At 46.4% G+C, this 19,847-nt stretch overlaps 1 protein-coding gene across 3 annotated transcripts in view; it reads right to left on the bottom strand.

Moving 5' to 3' along the window:
• The window catches only part of GAN (gigaxonin), a 52,268-nt gene that overhangs the window by 23,265 nt on the left and 9,156 nt on the right, over positions 1-19,847 (bottom strand). For all 3 annotated transcript variants that reach the window (XR_011561415.1, XR_011561414.1, XM_019979870.2), the window contains exons 2-3: positions 2,736-2,850; positions 377-727 (exon numbers count right to left, since the gene is read on the bottom strand). Coding sequence is in view for 1 of the 3 variants with exons in the window: in XM_019979870.2 (XP_019835429.2) it covers positions 377-727; positions 2,736-2,850 (466 nt within the window). In the remaining 2 variants the exon portion in view is untranslated. The remainder of the gene's footprint in view (positions 1-376; positions 728-2,735; positions 2,851-19,847) is intronic.

Here is a 19,847-nt window from a genome sequence, read left to right as displayed (position 1 = left end):
AGCTAGCCTCTAGGACATACACATGAGATTCAAAGCCCTGTGATGTAAAGGCTAAAGCACCCTCCATAATGACCTCAAACCTGATATCCTCTAACACATTTCCCATTAAAAACAACATTCGAAGGATGTCAAGTCACTTTTAAGTGTTAATATTTTCAATGCTATATGATGAATTACACTCACTCTCGTAGACGGATCTGAAAACAACCAACTGCTTTAGAGAGCCTATGGGAAGATGTATAACAGGTCATGGTTTAGATCACAACTCTGTAAGTTTTTCAAGTTGGAGGAGAAAGATAAAACATGTAAAACTGGGGTGAAGAACAGACAAATACGAATAAGTGGAATGTCAAAGTTAGAGCATGCTATAAGGTACCTTTCTTATTTCCGTATCGTGCGCTATCCATCGGATGACCGCTTCAAACACATATTTTTCGTTGCCGACATTTAACTTCTCGAGAGAGATCACCTCCTTCAGCTTCTGCGGATTCAGCTCGAGGAACTCCTCGGTGCTGCTGACGTCCCGGAAGTGGGTCTCCAGGTACTCGGTGGCCAGGTAATGCACGTGGTGCAGGCAGTAGTGCAGCGCGAAGTCGCGGATGCCGATGCAGTTCTCGGCGGCGATGCAGCCCTCCAGGAACTCGCAGCACAGCGCCTTGAGGTCCGTCAGCAGCAGCAGGTCCGCCGCCTGCACCACGTCCTGGATGGTGTCCTCGTTCAGCCGGATCTGGAAGGACCGTCGCGGACAGTTTGTATCTGGGCGTGTACATCTAGAACCCACACCACTAATCTAGCAGGCCAAACCACGGGAGCTCCACTTTTGCAGGTCAAAGGCGACTGAGGATTGGCAGATTTCACTCGGTTCAACTTTGCTTTCAAGAGCAGACAGTGGGCCCCAAGGTACCTGGGGACGACACAGACCGTGCGTGGCTGGTCAGCTTCTCCCAGTTTTTCCCTCGCTTTACCCACATGAGCCACCACAGCCCTTCTGAGTGAACTGTCCACGGTGCTCATGCTTAACTCGGAGGAAAACCTTAAATGACTGAAATGCTTATCAGGAAGTCGCAAGTTCTGCAATTCTACGGTAAACGGAAAGGGATTTCTATAAATGCGAGCTCTTCAACTAATGAAAATCTTTCCTCCAAATAAATTAGGATCCCTCCTCTTTCCACACGGTATTCGAAAGATACCATGTGCCCCTGAAGAGAGGGAGAGCCACGCTGCCTGAGGCGCTGCCTTCGGGACACCAAGCACCGTACTCGGTGCGAAGGATACCATTTGCTCTCAAAGCTACCTTCTGGAATAAATCCCCCCAAAGTTCCACTGCGAACATTTGCTTTTCCTTAATCTTCTTCATTGTCTGATTGATGCTTCCTCCTCTACCCCCTTCAGTTTTTCTATGCCATGGCGAGGCAACATAAAGACACAGGCCCCTAAAATACTGCCATGATCACAAACGGCCCACACTCGCCTACGGCATGGGTGCTTATCCTCCACAAGGAAACGTGGAGGAGGGATCTCACAGCGAAGTGCAGCAAGAAACATTTTACCACGATTTGAGATGCACATGTTTGGCACCACAGGTAAGTAAGATCTCCAAGTTTCAAATGCAAGCCTGAACATGAATATGCTCTAACTGGCTTCTAACCTGTCATAACTGTCGCTGAATTGATTTTACAAGCTAGCTAAGAGTTGGGTCCTATGTCTGGTTTTTTGATGCCTCAGAGCATCGCCAGTATTTTAAGGGCTGTCCCCAAACTGATTTGAGTGCATTTATTTTAAATAATCATATACATAACCTTACTTCCACACACTCACCACCTAGTGTTTAGAGAAACAAGAAAGTGGTAACATTGTGAAATGAAACAGAAAGCTTCAAAGAGGATGATGGTCACCGAGTGTGATTCTGGACAGAATGAACGCTGAGAGAAAAGTAAGGAGTGTACTCAGAATACTTATGCAGGAGACAGAGCCTTTACAGATGGAAAATCAGAAGAATGAGAAGGAAGGAGAGAGAGAGAGAGCAGGACACGCGCCCTCAAGAGGAGCAGAGAGAAAACGCACTCTCGCATAACCAGGCACAAAGTACATCAACATCCTCCTAATTCAAACCCAGATCGTTAAGTCTTCATGCTACCCTTTAAACCACATGAATAGCGGGGTACGGGGGGACAGAGGAGGGCAAAGAAAAGTAAAGGATCCCTAGCCACTGACCACTTCCTTCCTTGGGTTTCATGAAATTCCCAGAAATGTAAGTGGGTACAGAGAGTAAAGGGTACAGACAGAGCAGGAAAGAATGAGGGGGACAGGACCGAGGCACTGAGAACAACGCAGGCGCCCGTCACCTGAGTCTTGAAGTCTTTACCTCTAGAGAATAATCCCCACCGCCCACTGAGGCTCCCGGGTCCATGCCATGGAGACAGAACGAGTTCCCTGAGGGTGTGGGTTCAGGGCAAGACTGGAATGGAGGTTTAAACACCAGCAGTGAGGGGGCATCCCACATGTACACGTCTCAGACTGGACGGTGGTGCTCAGGACGGGAGAAACAAAGCCTGGATCTGGGTAAATCAGCCTGCTTTCAAGGGCAGACCCCGGAAGAAAGCGCTCGGGTGCCGCGTGTGGCAGGAGATGCAAGTCAAGCCCGCAGTGACGGAAGATGGAGGGGACGGGGCTGCTCGGCCTCACCCTGAGCCTGAGGGTCTACTCAGTCCTCCTTCCTCTGGGTCTCAGCATACCTGCCCACTGAAGATGTAATCCAGGATCTCTCTCATAACCATTACCGATATCCCTTCAAGTTCAATCTTATAGGTTGATCCATCATCTTTTGGAGGATTATAGTTTAACTTTGTCCTAAGAAAGGGAAAAAAATGTAAAATTTCTATGAAAGAACAGAAATAGCTAGAAATATTTATGCACTAAATACTCTACAAAGTATATGATACTTATCGATATATGAATCCCATCTAGAACGTTTGGCTTATTAACTTTGGAGCAACATATGTTCTATGACTTTCAACTGCAAAGTACTTGTTCAAGGGTTCAGTGCTTCCTCTTAAAAGACAAGTGAAACAGACAACCAAAGCACTGAGGGCGTGTGAGTAAGGGTCTCTATTTCACCTGGGGAACCCAGGCCCTTTAGGCTTATTTTTCCCTATTTAATTATCCAGCTATTTTCAATGATGTAACAAGGACCCCACACATCCACCACACAAAACAAAAGCTAGGAGCTCAACAATAACCTGCTTCTAACCAAATCATCCTCCCCATCGGTTCATTCCCCTCCTTCCTCATCTGAAGTAACTATTAAACCAAATCCTGTATTCAAGTTTTCCGTTTAAAGTTTTCGATTTTATAAAAGTGTTTCATGCTGTCTGTAATCTTCTGGGGCCGTTTTCATTTACTATTATATTGCTGAGTCATTCATCTTGCTGAGTATCACACTTTTTTTTGGCTGTATAATAGCCCCCTTTCCAGTGGATGGGCCCCTGGGCTGTGGCTCCGGGTTTGGCGTACTGTGAACAGTACTGCGAGGCATTCTTCTGCATGTCTCCTTTTGTAATACGCTGAAGAATTTCTCTTGGGTTTATCCCTGGGGGTAGAATTAAGCTAAATTCTTTTCCAAAGTATGAGCTAATACTCAATTTATTCTGCCCAGTAGCTGGAGCAGTTTTCGGCCTCATCTGGTGTGGGTAAGGGGACTGTGCGGACCCGCAAATTCTACGACACTCGTCTCTGTCCCACTTCCTACTCCTGCCCGTCGATGAGTGAAGTGTGGTCTCTGGTGTGGTTGTGACCCGTCTTCCCTCACTACCCAGGTGCTGAACATCTCTTCACAGGTCCGTGGCCACATGTGGCTCCTCTTTCATGAAATACACGTTCAAGTGTCATTTTTAATTGAGTTCACTGCCCTTCTCATAATGAGGTGCAGGCCTTCTTTAGTAAACTCTTAGTAAACCTTGGCAGACTTGATACTTTTTTTTTTTCCCTACGGTGATGAACAAGTTGAAGAATAATTTTTCACAGTCAGTGCTTTCTGGGTCTTATTTAAGAACAGGTCCTTTACCCAAGGTCTAAAAGATGCTCCTAATTTAGCAGCGAGGGACGTGAAGACACACTTAAGCCACACTTAGGAACCTGCCCAAAGGCTTGGAGTCGGCAGGATGAGGCAGCCGTGGAAGGAGGGTGAAGGACGAATTAAGTGCAGAACAACAGATGGACAGAGTCTTAGCAAACAGGTGAGTTCCCAGATGCTTGCTCCACGTAGGTAACGACTCCCCTGCCCTGCTGAGGAAGGCTGCCCAGCTCCAGTGGAAGACGGCTGATGTACTCTGAAAGGTGTGCAATGGAGAGTAGTTTAACTGGTCAAAATGCCGACCAAATATCAGGACTGAATAGATATTTTCATCTATACAAAGTCTCAAAACAAATGATCTTCCCATGCAACACTTCTCAGAATGCTGTTCCATAAACTGCCCCAGAAAACATCCAGAAAGAGGGAAGATTTTGAACAAAAAAAGACATGATCCAACACAGGAAAGCAGGGAAGGGAATGGTGAGGGATGACCCTAAGGATAACAGCCCTGCACCAGCAGGAGGAAGCTGGTTCACTCTGGGGCAACAGGAGGCCTTGGGAGGCCTTCAGGCAGGCGGAATCGATGGAATATATACCGCATCTGAAGGTAGAGAGAGGATATTTAGACAACTCTGCCTCCCCCCTACATTCCGTATCTGCGGTTCCTGCCTCTGTAGTTTCCCCTGAACTAATAATTTTACACAAAGGCAAGTCTTTTCTGCTCGCTGAACTCTAGGTGTATCTATACAAGTGACACTTTTATTACAAGTGAAGAAAAAATTTTTCAGTCAATTCTCAATCAAGAGAGACAGCAGAAGTGCTAAGAATCACACTGAAATCACTAACATTGGGCTCTACAATGTACTGTACGCAGACGCGTCCTCAGGGAATGTTTCACTGAGGATGGTGTCAGTATTTCTAAGTCGCCGTGCTGGCCATTACCATATCGCCTCTTTGGCACCGAATCCACCCTTCTTGCAGGCTCCGTGAAAACCGATCTGAGCCTTCTGAGGGGTGAACTGGCAGGGTGCAAAGCGGAGGGTGCGAAGCGGAGGGTGCTGGGGAGACACCGCAGGGGGAGGCTCTGCCGCCTGGCCCTGGTCCCGCAGCCGGGCAGGCTCCTGGGGCTACGGCTGCCCGTGCCGCCCGGCAGCTTGCCCTGGCACTCCTGGAGGCAGTTTTGCAGTAAACTGTCTCTGCTGAGACTCCTCCCTGTGAGCAGCGTTCCCCGGCACCACAGTGGACAGACTTCTGGCGCGTTCCAGAGGGCTGACTTCAAGCAAATTCCACCAGTGTGGCTTTTCTGCCACGCGTTGATCTGTCCTGGCCGATCAACTCTGCATCTCAGCTGCTCCTTACGTCGGCTACACCTTGAATTTGTAGAGTTTCCTCTTTGTGGCCAATCCCTCATTACTCTATAATCTCTTATAGTTAAATATTCTTTAAACTTTTGTTGCTCAGATTACTCTGTGGCGTCTTAATCCTGACTAGATGCAGTCTTGAACATATTTAAAGGCACTAGCTGCAAAATGTGTTCACACAGAGGAGCGCCACCTAGAATTCGAGTGGTTCCAACCAGAGCTGGCTGTGCTGGCCCACGGGCTGCGGAGAGCGTGGGGGGAGGCGGGCCAGGCTGATGGGGAAAGAGGTTCTGAAGAGGCTGATCAGCGTGCCCCCTTTCTACTTTTCAGCCATGTGACTGGACTTTTTTTTTTTAGATGATTATACAGTCATCTCTTGGTATCCTTGAGGCAATGATTCCAGGACCCACAGAGATACCACAATCTACAGACTCTCAAGTCCCTCAGTCAGCCCCCCACACCTGCATCTACAGGTTCAACCAACCATGGATCATGTACAACTGACCTCTGAACAACATGGGTTTGAACTGCATGAGTTCACTTACATGTAGATTTTCTTCAATTAACCCATGTATCAGTAAACCCATGCAACACTGAAAAAAAAAAAATCCACATATATGGACCCGCACAGTTCAAACCCACATTGTTCAGGGGTCAACTACTGCTGCGTGTTTTCACAACGAAAAAGAATCGCTTTTAAAGAGTACAGTTTCCTGGGGCTTCCCTGGTGGGTCAGTGGTTAAGAATTTGCCTGTCAAGGCAGGGGACATGGGTTCGATCCCTGGTCAGGGAAGATCCCACATACTGTGAGGGAACTAAGCCTGTGTACCACAGCTACTGAGCCCACACGCCACTTATCGCATCTAGAGAAAGCCCGTGCATAGCAACAAAGACTCACCACAGCAAAAAAATTAAATTACTAAATATATATATGTATTTTTTAAAGGTACAGTTTTATTTCAGCAGCTGGCAGGGTATAGTCAATGGCTAAGTGAAGTTGCTCAGTCGTGTCCAACTCTTTTTGACCCCCTGGACTGTAGCCCACCAGGCTCTTCCATCCATGGAATTTTCCAGGCAAGAGTACTGGAGTGGGTTGCCATTTCCTTCTCCAGGGGATCTTCCCAACCCAGGGATCAAACCTGGGTTTCCCGCATTGCGGGCAGATGCTTTACCATCCGAGCCACCAGGGAATCCCAATGGCTAAGAGAACAGAAAAAAAAAAAACACTTCCTTAAATATTGACCATTTCAGACGTCTATAAAATCTGACCCTTTTCAGAGTCCGTGAAATCTGAATCACTGTACTATTGAAGTCCTTAAATGTCCGAGGGTCAAATCACAAAACTTTAATTACAGTTTAAATTCAGATCCAAAATTTCCCACCTTCCTGTCCCTCTTATATTATCATGGCCAGGTGACAACTCACAGACCAACACCAGTCTGCAGGTTCCAGGAGGCTGATGTCCATTTGTCTGTCAGGAATGTAGTCAAAGTTGGCCGTTAGTCCCTTCCATCTGAGACGCTAAAAGTCGCTCAGACCTGTTGTGAAACTCTCTTGCTTCACAGCCCATGACCATTTGCAATGACTTCCTTCTTTCTTCTCTTAGATAGTCACCATCCTTTCTCACCGATAAACCTTATAAACTTGTCTTATTCCTCCTCCTTTTGTCTTCACTTCCCTATCTCCCAACTAAATCTCTACAGTTTTTGTTCCATTGTTTCACGTTTGTTTCCTCCAGTAAGTACCCTCATTTTCCCAATATCTACCAACATATTTCCTCCATACTTTCCCTTTTTTATCTAGAACTTTCTCAATCGTTTCTATCTCCCTTGCCACATATCGCATATAACTGAGAATTCAGTGAACTGGACTGAATGAGTTAATTTTAAAAAAGAAAAGGCTAAGCCAAAGAGCTAATAACTGACGGCTTTGTTTCTATAGTTAGTCCATATATTTGTTGTCGTCGTCTAGTTGCTAAGTCGTGTCCGACTCTTTTGCGACCAATGGACTGTAGCCCATCAGGCTCCTCTGTCCATGGGATTCTCCAGGCAAGAATACTGGAGTAAGTTGCCATTTCCTTCTCCAGGGGATCTTCCCAACCCAGGGATCGAACCCAGGTCTCCTGCATTGGTGGGTGGCTTCTTTACCACCCACCAGGGAAGTCCAGTCCATATATAATAGCAGGTAAATCAACTCCTTTTTTAATTGAAGTACAGTGGATGTACAATGTTATAAGCTACAGGTGCACAATATAGTGACTCACAGTTTTTAAAGGTTACAGTCCATTTACAGTTATTATAAAACACTGGCTATATTCCCTGTGTTGTACAATATATCCTTGTGGATTACTTTACGGATAATGGACTGTACCTATATTGCTGCTCTCCCTCTTCTCTCGTTTTCTGTCTCTGCCCCAGGTTTGGAATCATACGTGAATTCATCCATCGGAAATCACAATATCCTTGCTTTTATTACTATGTGACGTCAACTAACAAACTCTCCCAGAAGCTGCAGTAGTCTTAAAATACCACTTTGAGAGTTTCATAAGACTCTTTACAACAAGGAATAGTGGGGAGTATTCTAAGACAGGGCCTCCGGCATTTAGATATAAACATCCACGCCTGTCACGTTCTTGCCCAGTTTTCTGTTTCCAGGGCAGGGTGCTCCCCCCTCACTATCCCTACTCTCCCGTTTGTAGAGAGAAGAGGTTAAATGAGGTGACTTGAGAGCTCCCCCATCCCTGAACACTCCTGGGCTGAACTGCTGAAACAGACCCAAGAGTTACTGTGGAGACTCTGCTCTGGAGACGCATCTGTTGAGTCCTAGATGATACAGTCCAGCCAACTCAATCTGTTTCCGAGGATTTACAACATGCCTCCTGTGGGTGACGCGGTATGAGTTCCTTTTCCCTCCAATTACCTACTCTCTGGGCAAGAACATATTTTCTGTTCTATTAAACAGAAGCGAAATAAAATCAGCTTTGCTTTCTTTTGACAACACTGAAAAGAGGTATAATAAGAAAAAACTCATTGCCTAATAAAGAAGCTGGTATTATTCAGTTTTACATCTATGAAAGAGGTCCATGACTTTTAAATAAGTGTTAACAGAGCAAAGTCCTCTGCTGGTTATACACTGTCCTCTTCTAACAGGCTTCCAACGGCTGGGAAGGTTCAGTTGAGCCTAGATGTCCTAAGGAGCACCCGGATCATCAGGTCTGGTCCTCCTCCTCAGCGCAGACATTACTGACACTGGGATTTGAGGTGACAGTGACACAGAAGACATCTAAGTGACTTTCCTTCCCCTCAGCTGCAAAGGCTAGTCTCCAATAAGAGCAAAGAAACCTGCTCCGACAGGATATACGAGAATGCAAAGCTCAGGGAGTCATGCTTCACGGGAACTCCAGGGAGGGCAGTTCACGGGCACTACTCACACTGTTTCCAATGATTCCCGTCACACCGGGCAGCTCCCAAGAGCAGAGGGCGGCGGGCTCAGCAGCGCGTATGCCCACGGAGGCCCCCCTGATGACGTCTGCACTGCGGGGAGTCTGTCTTACGGACGCCCCCTCAAGTCTTCATGAGCTCCTAAAAGCCACACCCAAAATGCGCCTTTTGGGCAGGAATCTCAGGGCAGTGACACTGGTCAGTACGCTACCACGATGGTGGACACTGATCATCCTGCGTCTGCCCAAACCCACAAAATGCACACCAAGGGTGAAGCCTAGTGTCCACCACGGACCCTGGGTGGTGAAGGGGAAGTGGAGGGTCGTCGGTCGTGACCGAGGCTCCCCTCTGGTGGGGGAGGATTTGCACGCGTGCCGGTAGGCGGCTATGGAACCTCTCTCTTCCTCTCAGTTCTCCTATGAAATTCACTCTAAAAAGAAAGTCTACTTTTCAAATGATTTTTGTTTTTAGTCCCAGTTGACTTCATGATATACGTATGTGCAGGCAATATTTCCATCAACCGACGGCATCCTCTCAGGACAAGGCTTGCTTTTTGGCAGCTGGGAATGCAGGAACCCGTCTATCTCCCGGCTCCCACCCGCTGAGAACTCCATCCACCCGGGGGACATGCATTTGCACAGACGCCTGACACGTGACCACGCGTCCCAGAGGGAGGCCCAAGGAGACCCTGGGGTGCGCAGCGGGATACGAAGCAGGTGCAAAGAACAGCCTCTAGGAACCCCCCCACATGGCACCTGGACCTACACGGGCCAGCTGATCCCCACGACGCTCCACCTACAGGGCCCTGCAAAGGCAACGGGCACTGAGGAGAGAAACCAGAGAGAGCTCAGGTCATGGTGCTGTGTGACCTGTCTGGGAACTGCCACCAGCGCAGGGGGTGCCATGAAAAAAAACAGAAATGGGGAGCAGGGTCACATTTCTCTATTAAGAATTGAACATGATTACAAGAGTGGGTCCAATGTTATTTCTTTTCCTTTGTTATTTCCTTTAACTTCCTCTAATCATTTCTCTCTGCATCCCAGTCTTTTTTTTTTTTTTTTCCACTCAGAGAGAGTGTGGTTTTTACTTATTTACCATCAAAACTTTTCCCCTCATATAGATCCTGGCATGACTCATAATTCTAATGGACTTTAAGAGTAGCTCCCCAACCTGCTTCCCGGAGAGCTTTTACAGATAAAGCAGGTCCTAGACCGATGATGTCAGGTCCAAGACAGTGTATATTTTCAAAGTTTCCCAGCTTAGTCTGATGTGTGCCCTCCTGCCTGGAATATTCTGTCTGCCTCCCACTTGCCTGATTAGGGGAAGATTTACTCCTTCACTGACTTTAGGTCTCTGTTCCGGTAACACCCACAAAGAGCGGCCCAGGTACTGTGTTATCTAAAATAACACCCCTTTCCCCTCCCTGCTTTATTTCTCTTCCTAGAATTTGCCACTATCAAATAGATGGTGTTTGTCTCATGCCTATGCCTCTGAAAGCAAGGACTCTGGCTCCCTGCTCTACCCCATCAAGCGTCTGAAGGGGATGTGGGAAACATCAGGGACTTGGTAACAGCACACAGCCAGTGGGTTTCAGCGCTGCAGTGATCAGCTACTGTGCTCGTCTGGGTCCAAAACAAAAGCAGCACCAGTGTTCAGAAACCGGTGTTCTAAACCAGTGTTCAGAAAGCAGACGTGCGTCCAGCCACGCAGCTGGACGCTCCCCTGCACGGCGCCCGCGGGCTGGTCCACACTGGGGGAAGGGGATGCTCTCGCCGGCCTCCGCCCCGGGTGTGCTGCAGTCAGCAATTCAAGAACTGAAAGCTCAAACGTTCCACCACCCAGAGGCCCCCGAGGAAATCATCGGCCTTTGTGCTGAGGCCCAAATGGATACTGGCCGAAGGGGAGGCCTGTCCTCTGTGCATAAGCCCGAATGCCTGCTTCAGTGCCGTCCCCGCACATCTCTGGTGCACCGCGCAGAAAATTAGCAGCTACAGAGTGATGGGCACATATGAAGCTTAGGAAAGGGTTCCAGAAAACCAAAGGTTACTGTTTGGGTGTCTGCCCACCCACCCAGCCCCCAGTAATGAGGCCAAAGCAGAGCCACTTCGTCGCAGAGGACGCCTCCACGGTCTCCACCCGCCCCGACTACCTCCCTAACCCAGAGCCCGCGAGGATTCACAAAAACGCTTTCCATCTTCCTCCTCTTATCACATCATCCGCTCTGAAGACGAAATACAGCGTTTCATATTTAGATCTGCTCTGAGTAACCACATCCAGTGACATCAATATCTGGAAGAAATATGAAAACACAAAATATCTGCCTTCCAGAGTCGTGTGATTTGAACAAAAGAGAAATCTATCTTAGGGAAGATGATGTCTCCTGAAATAAGAGAATGTGGAAAAGTGTGAAGTACCCCTCAAACAGGGACAGCTCAAGGAAACTGCAGAGTGAGAGTCAGGGTGTGAGTCTGGGGGACAGGGAGGGCGGGACGGTGGGTGTACATGACTGTAGGGGACATTAATTATTCCTGCAGAAATGCAGCAATCGCCAGAGGGAAAGATGTACAGACTACAAAAACCAAACCCATAAAAATGGTGACTCTGTTTTGCACGGCATTCAGCACTAGACATGGATTTAAAAACTGGACCTCAACCAGCTGGTGGCCCCCACCCTTGAGAAACTGACCAGCCCCACTTCTAACCACGGTTTAATGTCAGTGAAATGAAATGGTGCCGGCCATTTCTAGGAGTCTTGAGTTTTAAACTTGCTCATCTGAAGCCTCTGGATGAAGTACCCATTACTTTATTCTACAATAAATGCTTTGTCCCAGTCTGCTGAAAGCCTGTTTCTCCCTCTGCTGTTCTTACCGTGGTAATCGTTTGATTTCCTGCCCAGCTGCTTACCCCTAAAATTTAGGAGACTTGACTAATAAAATACAGAAGGAGTGACAGTTACACAGGGTACTTGGATGCTGAAACTAGGGAGGGAAAGTTGGTGGGGAATAGAATGTTCACATAACCTCCAAGTCTCACCCCTTAAGTTACATGTTAATTACAACGAAAGGTGTGAGATTAACCCAGGAGACACCATCTCTAACCATGTGATCAAACCAACACTGACAACGTCGGGACAAGTGGCTATCCAGGGCCCCTGATGCCACGCACCCAGGACGCGCCACCGCCCCTGTGCTGTTCTGGACAAAAACACATAGTAACGTGAGGAAGAACTAAAGAGCCTCTTGATGAAAGTGAAAGAGGAGAGTGAAAAAGCTGGCTTAAAGCTCAACATTCAGAAAACGAAGATCATGGCATCCAGTCCCATCACTTCATGGGAAATAGATGGGGAAACAGTGGACACAGTGGCAGACTTTATTTTGGGGGGGCTCCAAAATCACTGCAGATGGTGACTGCAGCCATGAAATTAAAAGACGCTTACTCCTTGGAAGGAAAGTTATGACCAACCTAGATAGCATATTCAAAAGCAGAGACATTACTTTGCCAACAAAGGTTCATCTAGTCAAGGCTATGGTTTTTCCTGTGGTCATGTATAGATGTGAGAGTTGGACTGTGAAGAAGGCTGAGCACCGAAGAATTGATGCTTTTGAACTGTGGTGTTGGAGAAGACTCTTGAGAGTCCCTTGGACTGCAAGGAGATGCAACCAGTCCATCCTAAAGGAGATCAGTCCTGGGTGTTCACTGGAAGGACTGATATTGAAGCTGAAACTCCAATACTTTGGCCACCTGATGAGAAGAGCTGACTCATCTGAAAAGACCCTGATGCTGGGAAAGATTGAGGGCAGGAGGAGAAGGGGATGACAGAGGATGAGACGGTTGGAAGGCATCACCGACTCGATGGACGTGAGTTTGACTAAATTTTGGGAGTTGGTGATGGACAGGACGGCCTGGCAGGCTGCAGTCCATGGTGTCACAAAGAGTCGGACACGACTGAGCAACTGAACTGAACCTCAAATGAATTTTAAGAAATCAAATAGACCCAAGTTGAAAGACCATGCAGGAGAATCTGCACTTCACCTGGAGGGGAAATGGAGAAACCTCTTTACTTGAAATAATTTTGGACTCACGGGAAAGTTTTAAGTTGTAGGGTTCTTGTATACCCTTCATGGAGCATATCTACTAACGTTAATAAACTTACATGATCTTTAAAAAAAAAAAGATTTTATAAAACAAACTTATGGCTGCTAGTGGGAAGGGATAGTTAGGGAGTTTGGGATGGCCATGGACACTGCTGTGTTTAAATGGATAACCAACAGGGACCTGCTGCACAGCACAGGGAACTCTGCTCAGTGTCACATGGCAGCCTGGATGGGGGCGCTTGGGGGAGAGTGGATACGTGTATATGGATGGCTGAGTCCCTCTGCTGTCATCTGAAACCATCACAACATGTTAGTCAGCTATACCCCAATACAAAACACTCAAAAGAAAAAAAGTTTTTATTTTTAATTTTTTTAAACTGAAGTAGCATTGATTTACAATGTTGTGTCAGTTTGGGGTGCCCAGCAAAGTGATCCAGTTATTCATACATATATATTTTTCAGTCTCTTTTCCTTTACAGGTTGCTGCAAAATACTGAATAGAGTTCTATACTGTGCTATACTGCAGGTCCATATTGTCTGTCTATTTTATATGTAGTAGTGGTATACGCTGATCCCAAATTCTTAAATTTATCCCTTCTCTCCCCTTTGGTAACCATAAGTTTGTTTTCTATTTCTGTGGATCTCTTTCTGTTTTGTAAATAAGTTCATTTATGTCCTTATCTTTTAGATTCCACATATAAGCCACATCATTTGACCTTTGTCTTCCTCTAACTCACGTAATCTTAGTACAATGACCAAAGCTAAGAAATAAAGACTGGCACAATACTATTAAGTTCATTCAGATTTAAGCAGCTTTCCCCATAATGTCCTTTCTCTGTTCTGGGACCCAACCCAGGGTTCCAAACTGCACTCAGCTGTTGTGGCCCTAACCTGCGACTTCCTCAATCTTTCTTCACCATTTGAGACCTGACACTTTGGTGAACGCTAGTCAATTACTTTGTACAGTGTCCCTGAACTTGAACTGAATTTCTTATGATTAGATGAGGTTGAGCATTTCTGGCAGGGACACTGCCAGATGACACTGTGTCCTTCCCATCAGGGAGGACATGATGTCAACGTGTTGTTACTGCTGACCTTAACCATGGCCACTTGGTTAGGTGATGTTTGTTGGGTTTCTCCACTGTAAGTTACCATTTTCCCCTTTGTAATTAATAAATACATTGGGGAAGCTAAGATGAGAATATGCAAATATCCTTTTTCTCCTCAAAGTCTTGCCCACTAATTTTAGTTGCCACTGGTAGCTCTTGCCAGCAACATTAACGTGGTGTTCAACTGACAGTTTCTGATTCTCTTATCCTGCTTCTACATTAACTAATTGAGCTTCTTCTATAAGAAAGGACTGTCTCTTCTCCCCCATTTATTTCTTTATCCATCCTCAGATACATCAGTGTTTCTTTATTCTATGGATTATAATCCAACGTTATTGTTATTCATTTTCTTGCTCAAATCGTTCCAGCTTTGGCCATCAAGACTTCTTTCAGGGCAGCTCCATGTTCCTGCTAAAAGCCTCTATGTTCTTTTGAGCCCCTCCTTACTTGCTGGCACAAATACTTCAGGCACACAGTCTATTTTTCCTGCCCCAGTGCCTGAATCAACCACATCCCCAAAGACACTGGAGTTTTGAACATTATCTAATTACACTCTAGAAACATCACTCTGGCGGCAGCTTTGGGAGACGGGTGGAGCCTGAGCATAGAGGCAGACAGGCCAGCAGGGAGCCTGCCACAACTCAAAAACAGTGGAAGCTCGAACCCAAGTGGTGGCGATGGCAGAGAGGAGACAACTTCCAGAGACTTGAGAGGATGAAACGACGGGTCTTGGCGTTAACGTGATGCTGAAGGGAAAGGGAGGAGGTGGCCTCCCCGAGGACTCCCCCGGGTCCTCCTGGAGAGCCTGGTAGGACAGCAGCCACCACAGCGGACGAAGGACCACCCGCCTGGGGGTAGAGGGAGCAGGCCGGGCTGGGCTTGGGGTGGCTGCGCGCCAGGCCGTCAGATGGACGCGCTTGGGGCTCAGGCCAGAGGAGGAGATGAGACAGCGGAGGGGAGAGGGCAGGGCGAGGACACAGCCGGTGCCGCACCACGTCTGGGGACAGACGGGGGACCAGAAAAGGAGGCTGGGGGAATGGGACAAGAGGTGTCGAGAGCACGGTAAACCAAGGACGACGCACACAGCAGACAGGTCGAGGAGGACGGGCACTTAAAAGTTTTCACTTAAGTCAGAAGGAGAAGAAATGCCATAAGGTATCAGTTATACGTGGACTCTGAAATAGGACACACACGAACCTATCTATGAAACGGAAACAGCGACAGAACCGACTGCTGGTGGCCGAGGGCGGGGCGCCGGCGAGGGTGGAGTGGGCAGCGGGGGCTAGCCGATGGAAGCTCTTATCCGTGGAGTGGGCACACAGCAAGGCCCTACGGGACAGCACGGGGAACTCTACTCACTACTCCATGAGAAACCGCAATGAAAAAGAACGTGTGTATATGTGTAACTGAATCACTCTGCTGTGTGGCAGAAATTAACACAACATTGTAAATCAACTCTAAAAAAATTTTGTTTTTACCTGATTTGGCCATTATATTTAGCAGTTTTAGAAGAACAGTTTTAATGGAGTGAGAAGACAGGCGCCTACGGGCAGAGGTGACACCAAGGACGAGATACATACACGCTTCCTTCACAGACTGTCGGCACAAAGTCAAGAAAATCGTGCACTTGTTGGAAGAGGATGCAGAGTGTGTTTGCTTTTATCAGAAGCATTTATTTAACATTTGTGCATTGCCTATGTACTGGGTGCTGGAAAGGACTTAAGCATACTTTTATGTTCAGGAAAAGGAGCCAGAAAGGAATGAAAATTATTACCATTTTTTAAGAACGAGGAAAAGGATACACTACAGAATGTCCTAGAAGGAAGAGATGAATATGGGGGCAGGGGGACAGAGCCAGGGAAGACTAACCTTGACTGTCAGCCTCTGCTCTCTGAAGACTGGCATACAGATCATCACACAATATATAAATAGCACTAAAGACGATCTCCAGAGTTAAAGATTTCATATCCAAATTTTAAAAAGATACTCTAGATCACGGCTGACACACTACAAACCACAGCCTGTTTTTGTATGCCCTTTCAACTAAAAAATTTTTTTTTATATTTTAAAAGATTGTTGTTGAAACAAGAAACAAAGAATATGTGACTGAGATTGGATACAGACTGGAAAGCCTAAAATATTTCTGACCCTTTAGAGAAAAGTTTGCCAAACCCTGCTCTAAATATTTTCACAATAGCAAACATATAACATTTAAAAATTCAGCCTAAAAAAATAGTAATGATATGCAAAAGAGTAATAACTTTGAGAAACAACCTGGAAAAGTGACCAGGCAATGGCAATAAATATAAAGGAAAAAAAAAAAAAATCAGATACATACTGTCAGGGTCTTGATATGATACTCCAGTCTTCCTGGACAGTAATCTGGTCTCATATAACAAGAACAAATCTGCTCTATCTTCAGATACAGATATGCCTGGGACAAAGTCCCTAATGTGGGTTTACCCACAAAAAATACAAGAAAAACAACCAAGAATTTTGTTTTTTTTTTCTAACTTGTGTATAGTGCTACTATTCAGGAGAAAAAAAAAAGAACTGAAAATTAAAAGGTCAAAGGGGAATGATGAAGCAAATTATATGGAACATCAATGATGTCATAATAAATAACTATTAAAAATGATTATGGGCATTACCTTGAGATATAAGAGGGATACAAAATGACTTCAAATGAAAAGATGACTCAGAAATCACATATATATGTGTGTGTATAGAGAGAGAGATTGCAACTGTGACACTATATTAGTGCACTGTTCAGAACCGGAACTCTGGGAGATGTAAATAACTGAACTCTGATGTGGTTTCCCATAAAACCTTTTGTATGAAAAAAAAAAAGATTCTTAAAATGTAAATCCAGTTCTTATATGTTTCAAAGTAAAGCAGTCAATAAAAATTTACCTTTTAAAAGACAAGGTTTGAAAACGCATGTTAAAACTTTAAGATGAGTTCAAAGACAGAACCATGACGCAGCAACTTGAGAAGCAGAAAATTCTTCTAGGATCAAACAAGCCTGATTCCTTGTTCTGGTCACACCCTGGCCTTCTAGAAATAAAAGAAAGACATTCATGCCTCAACCTGTCAAACAATTCCAGATTTTCTACTTGGGTAAGATTTTTCAGGTGCTGCTTAGGAGAGGCTCCTCCTGTAACCTTAAGAGCCCATGGAAACGGCCATCGCAAGAGGAAACCCCTTTGGTTTGGGGGCACTCTTTTTTCTTTTTGGCTGCACCACATGGCTCGTGGGATCTTAGTTCCCGACCAGGGATCGAACTCACAACCCCTGTGTTGGAAGCTCCGAGTCTTAACCACTGGACCACTGGAGTGGTTGGGGGCACTCTTGGGGGCACTCTCACAAGTCTTCTCTAATTAAAAACTGGCAGATCTGGTTCTTCTTTGCTGCCGCACACAAATGGCACTGAATACTACTGAAATTTCTTATCACAGAAGTAGGTCCGTATTTCTCCTCACTTTCTGTTCCCTCTTCTCATAGAGTCAGAAGGAAGGTCTGCCTTTTCCAAGGCAAAATGGAACTCCTGATTTAAATTCAAAGGAGAAGAATTTATATGAATGTATTTTCATGTCTTTGTATTCTTCCTTTCAAAGCAGTTCAAACCAAAGCATTAAACGATGCTTAAGAAACTTTTCTTTTTGTAAAAAAAAAAAAGATAGTGGGAGTAGGAAAACAAAAACCCACTACGGCCTGAAATACACCCCCACCCCACCCCCGCAGCCCGCCACTGCCCTTTCAGTTCCCTTTAATAATGAGAGACAGCTCACGATGACTTTCACTTCAGCATCTCAAAACACTCTTTCTGTTTCTGGCGCCTCCTTCATTTATAATCTGTTAATAAATGTCTCTAAACAACCTGAAGCTGAAAATGCCTTCCAAAATGTTGTCACGGGAATGAATGCTTCTCTATTAATTCTTTAGTCATGTTGTGACAAAAGCTCTCTCTCTGGAGCTACTACTTTTGAAGAAAGAATTTGGTTCCTGCTCCCAGGTTTCTTGGCACCAGAAATGGGACTTTGTTGAGCTTGATCGCGCCATCTAAAGCGGTACAAAACTCAAGACTCTCTTCTGGGTTAAAATCTGTCCTAAGATGGTTTATTCTGCCCCTCTCCCCCAGTCCCCGATACACGTTCAGCTATATAGTAAAATGCCTCGGCCAAAAGCTTCATCTCACTTCCAAGACATAGCATCCTGAACTCTCATCTCCTACTTCCTCATCGGCACTTAAGACTGCAGGCAACTCAATTCTCTTACCTACAGACTTACTAATGGATCTAGTGCCTCTGGCCCTGGAGATAAAAGACGCTCTAAGGGCACCCAGTCCATCTGTCTGTTCTGTTTCTCCTTACTGAATCAGACAGACACATGCGGCACTGAAGGTACACACCATCCACCACAGAGAAGCCTGTAGGAGGGAGCGATTATTTGGCAGAACGGGAAAAATATTACAAAAGAAGGGATATTGGGTCCTGAAGGATGGAAAGGAATAAAAAGCGAGAGGTCAAGAGAGGCAGAGATGAGAAACGCATATATTCACAGATATATGTCACACTCTGTAGAAGCTGCAACAACTAGAAGAGCCTGATTAAAGTGTTTCTGGAGCAACGCTACCTTGAACCGGACGCCTCAGAAACCGATCGTAGTCCTCCCCATTCTTCACAGGCAGCTGGGCTCAAAACCTGTTAGCTCTTCCTTCTTCCTTCAGTCTAATTCCTGCATCCAAATAGCAGTTGGTTGATTTCTCCTTTAACGTCTACCTTGGCCACGATTGACATGGGGGCCTGGGTGCTGGGGCCTGAATCAGTCAGCAACTCTGTGGCCCTGGGAACAACCACCCACCAAGCTACCTTCTCAGAGCACAGCCCCGTTCCCATTACTGGTGTAATACCACTGCTGAACGACTGAGTAAAACTCTAGACGAACTGGCCGGGCACTGGAGAACACCATCCCAACTGGCCGTCTACCGCACTTCGCACCACTCCAGTCCAGCCCCCAGTCCAGCCCGCACGGCGTGCTGACCACCGTGAGCACACACCTGGCCCCTGCACGCACACCTGTGCTACCCGGGACCTTCTCTTTGCCCCTCTCTTCACCTGCCCTACCCAGCCTTCTACCTCTAACTCATCCCCAAGGCCAGGCTCCACTGTTTCCTCCTTGGCACCTTAAGGGTCAAGCAAGTGGCCCCTCCTCCTTGGTACGCCTGTGGCTGGAAGTATCTGTACCATTAAAACAGCCTCGGTTCCACACTTCGTCCTTTCACACCTGAGCTGTAAGCTCTGAGGACGAAGCCTGTACTTGACAGAGTCTTTGAGAGCTGTCCTTCATTGCCCAGTAAGTGACGACCAGCGTTGTTCACTGATAGGACGTGAACCAGGGCTCTCCTGGCTCTTCCCTTTTTCTCACCAAGTCCTACTGCTAATCCCTCTACTCCAACCACTCCAACTCCACTGATGAAGCCAAGCCCAGGGAACTCCTATGTCCTGTCTGAACCATTCTCAGTTCAGTTCAGTTGCTCATTTGCGTCCAAGTCTTTGTGACTCCATGGACTGCAGCACGCCAGGCTTCCCTGTCCATCACCAACTCCTGACGTTTGCTCAAATTCATGTTCATCAAGTCAGTGATGCCATGCAACCATCTCATCCTCCATTGTCCCCTTCTTCTCCTGCCCTCAATCTTTCCCAGCATCAGGGTCTTTTCCAATGAGTCAGTTCTTCATGTCAGGTGGCCAATGCACTGGAGTTTCAGCT

Source organism: Bos indicus, chromosome 18 (genome assembly GCF_029378745.1).
Source record: "Bos indicus isolate NIAB-ARS_2022 breed Sahiwal x Tharparkar chromosome 18, NIAB-ARS_B.indTharparkar_mat_pri_1.0, whole genome shotgun sequence".
NCBI classification, from domain to species: Eukaryota; Metazoa; Chordata; class Mammalia; order Artiodactyla; family Bovidae; genus Bos; species Bos indicus.
This window is presented reverse-complemented; position numbering and strand designations above follow the sequence as displayed.